The sequence below is a fragment of the Myotis yumanensis genome, unplaced genomic scaffold (genome assembly GCF_028538775.1).
Source record: "Myotis yumanensis isolate MYYU_CA2020_CCGP unplaced genomic scaffold, mMyoYum1.0.hap1 SCAF_9, whole genome shotgun sequence".
NCBI lineage: Eukaryota > Metazoa > Chordata > Mammalia > Chiroptera > Vespertilionidae > Myotis > Myotis yumanensis.
In genome coordinates, this window is record NW_027223760.1 from 671,188 (window position 1) to 684,823 (window position 13,636).

Below are 13,636 nucleotides of genomic sequence, written 5' to 3' on the forward strand. Positions count from 1 at the left end.
AAAGGGAAATAGAATGCAAATCTGGTGGGTGGGTTTCTCAGTGTCTGAAACCATAGATTAAATGGATCAGCACCTACAAATATGTTCTTTTAATGGCTCCCTGGCAATCCTGTGGTAAAGCTTGGGTCAAACACCCCGGCAGAGGTGGGCAAAACGGAGGGGTGGGAGAGAGGGAGCAGGAGAGACACCCCCACAGAGTACCCCTCGCCGCCCGCCAGGCTCCTGGCAAGATGGCTTTTCCCACTTACAGAGAAGAGGTTCGTGCCCATGGGGCTGTTTAAAAAGTGGCCTGACAGACTCAGATGGTGTCACCTCCCTCCCCACCCTCCTGGAAACACTAGGAAGGCAGCGGGGCCCTGGTTTGGATGGACCGGGGATGTGGGCTTTGGTGCTGGGATGAGAAAGCCTTGGGGCAACTGGGAAATGAGCTAAACAGTCACCTTTTCTGTATTTGCTCATTTCCATGTCATGTGTGTGCGGAAAGCAGAATAGCCTGTCGAGCCTGGGGCTGCACCCTGGCTGGTGCTCCAGCTTCTCTGGGTCGCCCCAGGACCTCTGGACAAGGGCCAAGGTCCACCTCAGTCTGTCATAGAGCCAGGGTGGCCACGTGGGGTCCACCCTGCCTTGGTGTCTGAGAGGCTGACCGAGCAGACAGCCACAGGCACCCTGGGAGCCCCTCGGGCCTGTCCCTGCCCAGCTGAGTAGGGTGCTCACACCTGGCAGTGGCTCCTAGTGGTGGAGGTGAGAAAAGAGGGGGGCACGCACGTGGTGGGCGTGCCAGCAAGAAGGGCATCTTGGGGACTGGCCCTGCCACTTGCAGGCTCCCAGGCACTGGCTACACGGTAAGGTGCTTGCCCTGGTTTCCTTCTATAGGAGACAGCCAGGCAGGGCACTCCCCAAAGTGGATGGGAGTTCTGACTGCTGCACCAGCCCCCTGCGCCCCAGACAGACCACAGCCTGGCCTGCCCGCCCCTGTCCCCACCCCCACGTTTGCCTAGAGGGGGCGCTGCGGAGGACTTGAGATGGAGGCGAGGCTGCAGCGGCCTCCCCACCACCCGGTGCTGGATGGGGTAAAGACACCCCCACCACCCCCCTGACGTCCCAGATTCTGGTGACCCTGCAGGTGGGCCCACAGCAAGCCGCCTGGTGCTCCAATGGCCCAGCGCTGGGCCGGGGCCGTCCCCCACCCCCACCCTCGCCTTGTGTCCAACCGGGTGTCCCCAAACCTAAGGCAGCCCCCAGCTTCTCAGAGGCCTTGGGGGGGGGGAATTCTCTATGCTCCTCCCGAGTTGTGTGACCCCCCCCCCCCCAGGACTGGGGAGGCACAGGAACCACCCACCGCTGGCGAGCCTGGCACTACACTCTCACGCACACATGCGCACACGCGCGCGCGCGCACACACACGAACGCGCGCCCGCGAGCACCGGCGCAGGCCGTTGCTAAGGAGAGGCGGGTTACCAACAAGGCTGAGGGCGGCCTCCCTCCCGGCCTCCTCCCTCCGCCTTCTTCCCTCTTCGCCCTGCGGGGGGCTCCCGGGTCCCTCCCCCTCTGCGCCCCCTGCCTGCCGCCACTACCCCTCTCCTCCTTCCCCACCCAGGGAACTCCAGGGCGAGGAAGGTGGCAGGGAGGGGCAGGAACCACTGCCCCTCGAGTCTTTGCCCGAGGAGGTCCCTCAGAGGGTGGCCCCGGAGGCAGCGCTGGCGTGGGCACCGGGTGGGAATCGGGACCCTCTGGAGAGGCCCAGCCCGCGGACGGAGGGGAGACCGCGGCGCCGCGCCCCGAGCAGGGTTGCAGGGTCGACAGGCCCTGTCCTGGTGCAGGGCGCAGGGAGCCGGGTGCCTTCCTGTCTCCCACCTCCTGGGTGTGAGGGCGGGTGCTCTAGGGGTGAGGACCCCAGGGAAGCCGCAGTCCCCCACTTGGACCTCCCCCGACCCTTCTCCCCTCGCGCTTCTCAAAGCCGAGCAAAGCGACCAGCAGGCCTCGTGCCCCGCGAGCTCCGGCCCACCTGGTCCAGGAGCTGGGCTCGGAGGCCTGACCCTGTCCGCACCAACTAGAAGTGGACCTCGGCCTAGGTCTTGGCGAGGAAGCCAGTCCTCGGGGCGCCGTGGACTCGGCGAGCACCTTGCAGGCACTCACACTCCTCCGTGGGCGACCTGCACCCCCGCCCCGCACCCTCCACCCCCCACCCCAGCCCGAACAGGAGTTTCAGGGCCTCGGCTTCCAGAAGAGACGCTGCGGCGAGACCTCTCTCAGGGCAGGGCCGGGGCAGCGGCTAGTGGTAGGGAGGGGGAAGGGCAGCGGGGCAAGCTCCACCCAGTCCGGCTGGCGGGGACGGGGACGCGGGGGGCGGGGGACTTGGGTTTGCCCTGGAGGGGCCGAGCAGGCAGGACCGCCGGGGGTGGGGCCGGAGGGGCGTCAGGTTAGGAGAGGCCCCTGCCTCCAGCTGTCCCGAGCGCGGGAACAATGGGGAGGCGGTGGGAAGCGGGGCTGGGGGAGGGCGCCAGGGTTTCCAGAGCAGGAGGAACTAAAGAGCCCTCTGCAGACTGTCATCTGCATGTGATAAGGCCCCCACTCCTCCTTTCTTCCCCTTGTTCCTGCAGCTGTGGGCCGCGGAGGGCGCATTGTGCGCACAGATGTTGGGTTTCAGCTCTCCACTCTCCACTGCTCGGCGGGGGTGCCGCGCACCAGGGGTGCCCGAACCTGCGGCTGCAACCCGGGCTGTAGGGTTTGGGGAGGGAGAGTGGGGGAAAGGACGGAGGGGGGAGCGGGAGCGCGCCCTCAGGGCCTACAGGCCACGGGACACCCAGCACAGGACACCCAGCACGGGTCGACCGGCCAGGCCGTCCCCAGACTCTGGCTAGGCCTTGCGCCCGCCCGAAGGACTCTCGGCCGGGCCGCGCGGGACGCCGGGAGCTCGCGGGGGTTCGAGAGACGAAGAGCGCGGCCCCGTCCCCCATTCTGTTCCTCCGCCCGCGGGGCCTGTGGCCGGTGGAGGCGAGGACACAGCTCCATCCTCGGTTTTCACCGTGGCCTCTGTCCGGCGTTTGGGGCTGTGCGCCGCAGTGCGCCTGGCCCGCATGGCAGCGAGGCCCTCGGTGGTTCCCGCGACGGCAGGCGCTCTGTGCGCGCAAGTGAGACTTGAAAACTTGAGTAAATTCATGGCGGGTCGGGGGCACCGGGGGCGTGTGCGCTGCGTCCTGGCTGCTTCCATCGGGAAGGGGAGCAAAGGGCCGCCACGGCCGAGTGGGGACCCAGCTCGAAAGGGCGGTTTGCGGGGGCTCTTCTCTGGCAAAGGGTTGCGACGCCCCCACCGCCCCGCAGCGGAGCCACAGCAGGATGCGCGGGGTGATGCCTCTCGCCCAGGCCCCTCTCCCCTTGGCGCCACCCTGAACTTGCCCAGAATGAAGTGCGGCTCCAACGACGAAGGGAGAAAGGATGGAAAGAAAGAAAAGGCGAAGGCCCCAAGCTGTACAAATGACTGACACGGCCCATGTCCATTCATAGTCTCGGGCGGGAGAGGGTGTACCGAGAGCCACGGCCCCTTAGCCAATTGCTGTCAGCAACACGTGGGGGGGGGGGGGGGTATCTCTATAGCAACCGGTGGCTGGGCCGCGAGCCGCGCCGCCGTCGGCCGGGTGCGCGCCGGGCAGGATATAAGGCGGGGCGCGGCGGCGGCCACGCTGGAGGGAGCAGCGCGCGGCCTGTGGCCCTGAGGGGACCGTCCCGCGCCCAGACCTGCGTCGGTCCTTACCGCACCCCGCCCCCAGCTCCTCACCCCGCGGCGAAGCCTGGGCGGAGTGCGCCGAGCTACGAGTGGTGCGGAGCTGCCGGCGCCCGCGGCCCGGAGCCGCCGCCGCCGCCACCGCCGCTGCTGGAGCCTCCGCGCGCGGCACCTTTGTCTCGCCAGCCTCCCCAGAAGTTTGTGGTCAGAGGCAGGACGGCTCCGCGCACCTCTGGCTCCAGCGCAGGGTCTGAGCTGGCCTTGGCGATGGCACTGCCGCCTCCCGCGGCCACCGCGCCCCCGAGGCCGTTCGGCCTGGAGCACACCCCACCCTCCTCGGCCTGGGCGCCGGGCACCGGCCCCGCTGCAGGTAACCAGGAGCGCCCAGCCCAGGCGCGGGGACGAGTGGGCTGTAGAGAGAAAGGAGAAGGGCTGGGGTATCGCGGGAGGGAGGGAGGGAGGGAGGGAGGGAGCAGGTGAGACCCACAGAGGGCACCGCCGGGCTCAGAGGCTGCTGGGCGAAGAAGGGGAGCCTGGGAAGGTAGAGAGTGCCCATGGGGCGGGGGGTTGGGTGGGCAGCCTGGGTGTCAGAGCCCAGTCCAGGGCTGACTCCCACTCGCAGCAGGTTGCCTGTCAGTGGCTCTGGCTCGCAGGGGCGGGAGGTCTGCGTCGGAGGTCATTCCACTCCTGGGTCTGGGTGGGCATGCACGGTGGTCCCGTGGGTGGCACCTCTTATTGGGCGCAAAGGTTGAGAGGGATGAGAGCTGCGCGAGCCCCAGCGCCCCCGGGAGACAGCCGGATTAGGCTGAGGACGATGCCCCCCACCCCCACCCCACCCCCCATACTTCTCTTTCCTCAGCCACTGGGGCACTTCAGGCCCTCAGGGGAGAGGGCGAGGGGTGCGGTGAGGAGGAAGGTGGGGGGAGGGCGAAGATGGGGTGAGCAGCCAGGATCGAGAAGAGCCTCCTGCAGGCATTGCCCCCAGACCATTTTGGGGTGCTCTTTGCCCTCCTGTCTCGGCTGGGCTGTGCCTGGTGCCCTGGGGTCCCAGTTGGAGGACACAGGGCAGACGCGCAGGAAGAGCGCCAGGGGCGGTGGGGTGGAGAGTGACTGCTCGGCCGAGCCCCCAGCTGCTTGAGAGATGCCTGGGAGCCTCCACGCCCCACACAGAACCAAGCGAGGGGCGCGAGCTAGAAAGAGAAACTTCTGGCTGGAGCTGAGCTTTTGAAGGAGGGGCCGCTTCCTTCCCTTCTCCCGGCGGCTCTGCCTTGCCCAGCGCCCAGGTAGAGGCGCCTGGTCCCGCGGACCCAGCATCCGGCGGAATCCCGGGCAGAGTGGGCTTTTAGAGCCGGAGAGAGTCTCCCGCCTTTTTCGGTCATCAGAGCGCGGAGCTGACGGCCTCCAGGCTGGACTCTGGTGGAGGGGGCGGGGGGCTGTCACCGTCGCCTGTGCCCACTCACACACCCCACGCAGCCCAGAGGGCGAGGAGGACTCCGCTCCCTCCGGGGCCTCGCTGCCTGGGCCTCGCTCCAGCCGCTGCCCGCCCCCCCCCCCCCCCCCCCCCCCCCCCCCCCGGTCTTCTCACTCGCGCTCGGGTCGCTAAGTCCGCAGACAGCGGTCCCTACGCGCTGGGGCGCCTCCTCCCGCCTGGGGCCTGGGTCAAGGGCAGAGCTGCCCACGCGGCCTTACCCGAGCCAACCTTCCCTGAATTCAGACTCGCGCTGGGAGGTGACGGGTGTGCGCAGCGGGAGCTTTATCCACGCTGAGGACGCGCCCAGCCCGGCTCCGCGCGCCGCTCGGCTCTGGAGAAGGGGCGGCCACGCTGGGGTCGGGCACCCGGAGCGGCGCCGCCGAGTGTGCAGCTGCGGGCGTCCTGGGGGAACGCGGTGTGTTGGGGGCGTGTTGGGGTCGTGGGCCCGCGCCCTGGGCCGGCTGCTTCGTGGCGGGGAGGCCCGGCTGGGCTTGGTCCCTCGGGGAGGGAGCTGGGGCCTCGGAACCCCTCGCTGCTGTGAATACCCAGCTCCCAGGCACCTTCGCCCCTTGGTGCCAGCGCCGGCCTGCCCCTCAGACCTCAGTGGGACCCTGACTAAGTCCTGGGCGGGACTGGGAGGCCCGGGAGCCGGCGCCGGGCCGGGGGCGGGGTGGGAGCCTAAAGGCCCTGCGCTCCCGGGCCGCCCCCCCCCACCCCCACCCCCCCCGCCCCCCCCCTCCGTCCCAGCGGAGCCCGGCGGGGACGCAGGCCCGCGAATCTTTAGGACCCGTGGTAGCCTCGGCAAGACCGGAATAGAAACCCCAAACCCGGGCAGCTTCAGCGGCTGTGAGGGGACCCCTCCTCCGAGACCAGGGGTGCCTGGGAGGCGCGTGTGTGCTGGGGCGCAGGCCTCGGAGCCGAGACGCGGCCCTAAGCGGGCGCCGGGAGCAGAGGACGCTGGGCGGTCTTCTCCGGGTCCCTTCACTTAGGCTGTTCTCAGCGGGGCGCCAGGCGGCTCCCGGAGCCCATCTGATGTTTGTTCAGCTCCACTGAAAGCTGTTCACGCGAGGGAGTTCCCCTTCACACGTAAATACCTGACATCTCCCCGACATCTTAAGGCAGAGCGTTTCCCCGCACGGGTGTGGGGCTGCTTCCAGGCGGCAAACAGGCCACGCACCATCTTTTGTATGTTTACCTTTATGCCTGTGCCTGCGCCTGGGAACCCTCCATAAGTAGCCTGTTAAACAGTGCGTCCCACCTATTTCATTAAAGTTTGTTTGTAAGAATAATGATTCCTTGGAGTCTTTTCTTTGACCCAGATAGGCTTTTTCTTTTTGATACTTGAATGGCAGATTAGCAAGTACAATTTCATCTGCAGGGAACAATAGCCTTCAGTCGCACAAAGGGTTCTCCCACCCTGACTTCAGCACAGAGCCTCTTGCTGATAATAGCTTCTGGAAAGATTCTGTAATGCAAAGAATTAATACATGATTATTTCTGCCTGGCTTCTCTCATTTATTAGAATTCTGTGGCAAATTCCAAATTAAAAATAGTTCAGTTGGCAGCTTTAAAAATGCTTTTAAAATATTTTAAGACAACTCCCTCCCATATTTTTAAGTTGGTCATCCCCATGGATTGATAACTGTTAAAAATTGTTGATTAGCTTTAACGTAATAGTTACTATATTTTAGTAAATGTGTTTTTGTAAATTTACCATGAAATTTCCAAATAATTCTAAGATGATTCATCTGGGAAACCAAAAACAGATTTGTTATAGCAACTCATGAGCAGCATCTAAACTAATTTCTAAATTTTTCAAGGGCAATGGGCTTCGAGTTATAGAAAAGTGAGTGCGCAGAGGAACAGTGCTGGGTTTGCAAAGCAGATTCCTTAGGAATGAAGCAAAAGGAACATCCTATATTAGAAGTTTAATGTTAATGAAATTGAATGCCTGTGTCCATATGTTTTTATACAAGTGTGTTTCAGAAGTGAAGTCAGTTACTTAGATATAAACTGCTGTTAGCTGGTTACATGCTCAGCCTTGGGGAAATGCTACATTTTGCTACCTGTCGACAAATATTTGTTACCATAAAGTTTCCTATTTATGTGGCTCCCTCAGTTCTCACAGCCAAGTTTGGATATAGAATGTTCTTTTTTTGTCTCACTTTTCTTTTAAACTTACCACATGGACAGCTAAAACTATTTTTTGAAGATATTTTGCCATAAATTGCTCAGAAGATAATGTAAGGGAAGCTCGTGTACCTTCGCTTCTAAGCACAAATCAAAATAGTTTAACTAGGTCAGGACAATATCTGTAGATGCTAATCTTTAAGAGCAACTGCTCAAATTGTCTCTCTGTTCACATCTATTTGAATCGCAGCTTTTGTAATACTTTATATTCTAAATTCAAGAGCTGCAGGGGGAGATGGTCGAGTGGAAGAAGTAAGCAAATTGTACCTCTAACCTGATGTAAAGCTGACTTCATTGTTCCTGATTCCTTTCCATGAGCTACTGCCCCTGCATCTGAGCATTTAGCACTAGTGCCTGTCGGTGTCTCCTCCACCCAGGGGTCCACAGACCCCTGCTCCCTATGGCCAGGCCTTTCTCCTCAGGCCTTGCTTCTTCCTCCTGACCCTGCTCCAAACTCCCAGCGAAGCCAGCTGCCTCTGCACAGGAGCCCTTCCACTTTTAAAAGATGCCTGACTGTAAATGTCAAAGTCATAAATATTTAAACATTATTTTCTTTCAATTTCAAGTCAAGACTGGCAAGATGCCTCTAATTAGTTGTGGGCGCTCTGCAGGGCTCGCGGGTGAGATTGCAGGGAGCACCTGCCGTTGGAGTAGCTCAGCCTTGGGGAGCAGGGGCCCATGGGGGGCCTGGGCGCCCCACATCACACCTGGACAGGAGTGTGGGCCAATCTCAGTGAAGCTGTTAGCAAACTAATTTCTTTCTCCTCAAGCTCCTGGTTAGTAGGAGTTTGAAGTGGTTGTTGTTGTTTTTTAACTCCACGAAAAGAAATAAAATAATCGTAAAGTTATTGAAACTCAATCACTACGCCTAGGAGGGGAGTTCGCACTCTTTAATTTAAAAAAAAAAGAAGAATTTCTGTGAATTTTTGTTCCTTCCGGGATTCTTAAGACCTGACTTGCAATACTTCCCGCCTCCTGACCCTGGGCGCAGCACTAGCTAGGACGTTGGAACCATCGGGGGAACACAGGGTAACTTTTTGGGTTCCCCCTGAGTTGTCTGCAGACCACCCAGTGCAGCAGAAGGTTCCCGGCCAGGCCCAGTGGAACCCGAAGACCCCTCCTGTCCCTCCCGGCGGTGCCCACTGTCACCAACTGGTCCCCTGTGCAGACTACCAGCCCCACCAGAGACCCAGTGTCCGAAGTCTGCAGCCTAGCCACCCCACCCCTGGTGCAGGAGGGGCTCTCTGCTGGTGGGCTGCTGTAGGCAAGGGGGGCTCCCGCCCCGCCAGGGGACCATTGTCACCCTTTCTCTTCCGGACAGCTCAGGCGCAGGCAGCGGGAGCCGGGAGACCATAGAGAAAGGACTCCAGGGCGGGCGTCTCGCCCCTTCCCGCCGCCCTCCCTTCTCCTTCCCCCTCTTCTCCCCCCCACCCCTTCTCCTCCCCCCCCCCTTCTCCTCCCCTACCCCTTCTCCTCTGAGCCACTCGGCCGGCTGCTGGACGAGGGCAGCGAGGAGGGGGAGGGCGGCAGGAGGGCCCTGGGCGCCTGGGCAGTGGCTCTTCTTGACATTTTTCCTTGACCTTTGAGTAAATTCCAGGCGCTGCGGAGGGGCGGCGGCTGGCTCGGTAAGCTCCCCGCTCGCCCAGCGCTGCGGGCGCGGTGCCTGCGGTTTCCCACGACCAGGACCCGCCGCGGGGACCGGCCTGGGCGGCATCGCTCGGGGCGCCCGCCCGGCAGCTCCGGCGCTCACGGCGGCTCAGCGGGGCTGAGGGGCAGGGGGACAGCCTGTGCCCGCACACGGGGAGCGGCCGCTTGGTCCCCGCGTGGGCCGCCGCGGGCCGGTGCACAGCGAGGCGTCCGCCCCACACCTGACGCCGGGCGTCCGGTCCCCTCGGAGAGGCCGCGCACCACGCGCCTGGGCCCTTGCGTCGCGGGGCGCGAAGGTTCCGGGAGTCCTGGTTCCAGGCGCAGCCGGCGGCTCGGCGCGCGGGTCCTCCGACGCCTGGGCGGGACCCCAGGTGGCACCGCGGGGAACCCCGTCGCCTGCGCAGGGACACGGTGGGTGGGGAGCACCCGGACCCCGGCGCCGGCCAAGCGCCTCCTTTGTTGCGATTCGGCTCCGGCTGCCCAGGCCCGTCCCACTGGGGCTGGGAGGGTGGGAGCCGCCCCGCAGGTGTCCTTCGGGCCTCCCTCTTGGGGGCGACAAGCTCCCCCCGAGCCCCGGGCCCCGTCCTCACCCCGACCTGCCCCCGCCCAGGGCCAGACCCCGCCATCCCCGCCGGGCGCCAGGAGCGCCAGTGGCGGCCGGGCAGGTGCGCCTTCAACCCGCCGCCCGCGGGCCACGACGCCCTGGTGCCGGCTGCGCCCCGCAAGGAGTGGGGGCCGGCGCGGGTGGGGCCGGGTCTCCTGCTCCCTCCTCATGTGGCGGCTGCTGGACCCGCCGCACAGCCCCCTCCCGCCTCCCGCCCCGGGAGCCTCGGTCCTCCCGCCGCTTCCAGGCGAGAGAGTCCGGCGCCTCTTCCCATTTCACGCGCCTTTTCATGGACGCGTCTGGGCCTGGCTGATCCGCCGCGAAGGCCACGGGGCTCACGAAGGAGCAGCCCCTCCAGCCGCGCGGGCGCGGGCGCAGGATGGACGGCCCGACCTGGAGGCCCTCGTCTGAGCCGGAGCCGGAGCGCGGCGCTGGGCCGGAGCAGGCCCACTCGGGGAGGAGCCGGAACCGGCGCCGGCTCCTGGGGGTGATGCGCTTGGTGCCCCAGGAGGGAGGGTGGCTGACCGTCACCGCGCGGCTCCGGGAGGGGCGCCAGGCGGGCCTGCGTGGGGACCAGCGGAATGTACCGCAAGGGCCCCCGCCCCCGCTGGCCTTCCGCTCCTAACTTTTCACGCCGCCAGAGGAGCTCCTGGGCACGGTCCCCAAAGGTCCGCGGAGACCAGTGTGTGGGCGACACCAGGGAGGGCGCCTGGCGGCCGGCGGCCCGGGCAGGACACCCAGCACAGCCCAGCAACCTCAGCCAGGCCGCTGCTGCAGGCGCCGCCTCCCCCCCCCCCCCCCCCCCCCCCCCCCCCCCCCCCCGCCACTTCCGTGCTGCTCCCCGGCAGCAGGCTCGCGGGCTGGGGGGCTGGGGGCGGCCTCCATTGTCCTTCCACCCACAAGCGGGATGCACTCTGGGAGGCTGTATCCCCCACCCACCTGTTCAAAAGAAGGGGCGTCCTGATTTTACTCAAGGCACCAAACACTGTTTTGTTAAATCTGAGAAATGGCCACCGTGCAGGAGCAAGACCCTGCCTCTGGCTTCCCCTCAAGCACATTGCAGCCCTGAGGGGTGCCCGCCCCGCCGACACTGTGGCCGCTAGTGGAAAGGGAGGTGTTTGGGGGCCGCTTCCTTGGGGACTGACAGCCCTCTCTCTTGTTCACAGAAAAGCAAGCTCAAGCTCCCACCTGGCCCCGCGGAGCAGGAGGACTCGGCCAAGTTCCTGGTGCTCACGCTGCTGTCCATTGCTGCCATCCTGGGCGTCCTGCTGGCCTCGGGGGTCATCTATTGCCTGCGCCACGACTCTCACCACCGGCTCAGGGAGAAGCTCTGGGGCCTGGCGGGCGACCCGGGCCCGGACGCCACTGCAGCCTATCAGGTAAAGGGCCTCCTGCCCAGCGCTGCCCCCTCCTTGAACACAGATCACGCATAAGGCCTCACTCCCCCCCACCCCACCCCCTGCAGTTCTCATTCCTAGGCACCTTTCTGAGGACAGTTGGACACTCCCTAGTGTTCTGGTAAATACCTTGGAACCTCAGCTGCCCTGCTCTGTAATAGATAGTCTCGAATTAGCCAGGAAAGCGGGTTGCTCGTTAGAAACGCGAGAGACTTGGCTCATCTGGTCCCGTTCTCCATTCGGCCACTGTTAATGAGAAATGTCCGATTGCAAGAGAGATCGGTTTTGTGGGTGTTCGAAGATGTCCCCACATCACGGACTTCCTGGGTGTTTGTATGAAAAGATCCTCAACCTGTTCCGTTGGCCTGTTCCGTTATCCTGCTCTGATTTGGATAAAGTGGAATCTAATGCTGAAAATGGCAAGTAAACGACGCTGTCTCCATGGGGACCGTCTGCAGCTGTGTGCTGGGGATGCGAACACATAGGGACGCCAGGGAGGATGCCAGGAAGGCAGGTGCAGACCAAACTAGACCTGCACACGTTCACAGACATTCCAGAAACCGTGTTGTGTCCACATCCACACTCAGCCACGTCCTGGAGGAGCTGAGCCTCCCGGCTGAGCAGCAGTGCAAGCCCCGAATATAGACAAGTTAGGCACCTGATTTCTTTTCACATAAAATACCATTTCACTCCATGAATACTCCCCACTCGGGAAAGTAATTTACTTAATCATCATTGAGAAAGTCTAATCAGGATACACTTGGCAAAGATTTTCTTCCGTTGGACTAGCCTGCGTTTTCTCTAATCACATGACTATGATGTGTAATGTGCCTTATAAGTAACACGACCTACTTAGAACCCTGTGTGTTAGTTATTATTCTCCTATCACCAGAGTTGCATGGGAAAACGCCCCCAACCCCTGTCCTTCAAGGCCCTCTGAGCCCCTCTGAGTGCCTGGGCCCTCCCAGTACAGTGGCTGAAGTCATGATATCTCTAGGCTGACGGGGCCAGGAGGGGCCTTTTTCATTTCAAGACTTGGTACTGTCTTTGAGTGGAGAGCCTTCTGTGTTTCTGGAAGGGTCGCAAGCCTGGTCACCTCTGTCTTACAAAGAAATGGTGACTCGGATGTGTGGGTGGGCGCCTCCGCTGCCCATGCAGCTCTGCTTGAAAGCAAAAGAAAAGTCACGTTTGAAGGAGCCTGGCAAAAGAGGCCACATCAGCTCCTGAGCGTTTACCCAGAGAGCGTGTGGAGGCACGGCATCCCTGGAGGACGCGGCTCCTGGGGCCCTGTGCTTGGACATAAATAAATGATCACACGGCGCTCTTCCGCGGGAGAGAGCCTGGCGTCCTCTGATACACTTTGAAATTCAAATATAAAACATTGATAGAATGGAAAGCTTGGACTCACATGCAGAAAAAGCTAATTTTGACCAAAATGCAGGTTGAAAATGCATACTTAGAACTGAGTTTGTGATAATTAAAAAAAAATTGTCCCAGTGACAGCCCTAATTAATAGTATCTGTGATTAAAATCAGGCCCTTCCAGCAGGAAAAGTGTTTGAATTTCTCGGAGTGACCTTTCCGCTCTTCTCAGAGGCAGGGTGGTTAAGTTGATATTGATTCTATAATGAGCCTGGTTTGTTTAATAGGAACAGACAATAAATGAAATGTGTGCATTTCTTCAATCCAGAATAATAAAAAGAAAACAATTTTTTCCTTTAGAAATACGATCTAGGGAAATTTAGAGATGAAGTTATTGTGAAGACGTTTCTGGTGGCTGAGGGTTGAAATCGCTACAAAATCCCTTCCAGGGAAGCGCTGTGATAGAACGTGGAGGCTCGCCCAGCGACGTGGTCTGTTTACCGGAGAAAAGGCCAGGGTGGAGCTGTGATGCTGTTTGGTTGTCTGGCAGAGCAGTATCTACAGATGAGGCTACGGATTTCATGATTTCGGCTCTAGACTTAGCCGAGTCATGTATGAAGGACTCACATAGTGTAGTCAACCCCAAACAACACAGGAGTGGGGCACCCATGCTGTAAAAAATCCACATGTAATTTTTGACCCACGAAAACCTCAGTCTTCCCTCAGTACCCATGGGGGATTGGTTCCAGCCCCCACCCCCAACACCAATATCCACAAATGCTCAAGTCCTTTATATAAAACTAGAGGCCCAGTGCACAAAATTTGTGCACTGTGGGGGGGCGGGAGGGGGGGGAGTCCCTAAGCCTGACCTGCAGTCCAGGAGCCCTCAAGGGATATCCAACTGACAGCTTAGGCCCGCTCCCCAGAGCCGGCAGTCGGACATCTTTAGCGCTGCCACGGAGGCGGGAGAGGCTCCCACCACTGCCGCTGTGCTCGCCAGCCATGAGCCTGGCTTCTGGCTGAGTGGCGCTCCCCCTGTGGGAGTGCACTGACCACCAGGGGGCAGCTCCTGTGTTGAGCATCTGCCCTCTGGTGGTCAATGCACATCATAGCAACTGGTCATTCAACCATTTGGTCAATTTGCATATTAGCCTTTTATTATATATTAGAGGCCCATTGCAGGAGGATTCCTGCAAGAATAGGGCTTCACTCCCGTCTCTTCGGCTCCTACCCGCCCGTCTCTGC

At 61.7% G+C, this 13,636-nt stretch overlaps 1 protein-coding gene across 2 annotated transcripts in view; it reads left to right on the top strand.

Annotated features, from left to right (window-relative positions):
* Window positions 1–13,636, top strand: part of PTPRN2 (protein tyrosine phosphatase receptor type N2) — a 479,830-nt gene that overhangs the window by 373,637 nt on the left and 92,557 nt on the right. For both annotated transcript variants that reach the window (XM_070423558.1, XM_070423559.1), the window contains one exon: window positions 10,800–11,012. In XM_070423558.1, the coding sequence (XP_070279659.1) occupies window positions 10,800–11,012 (213 nt within the window). The remainder of the gene's footprint in view (window positions 1–10,799; window positions 11,013–13,636) is intronic.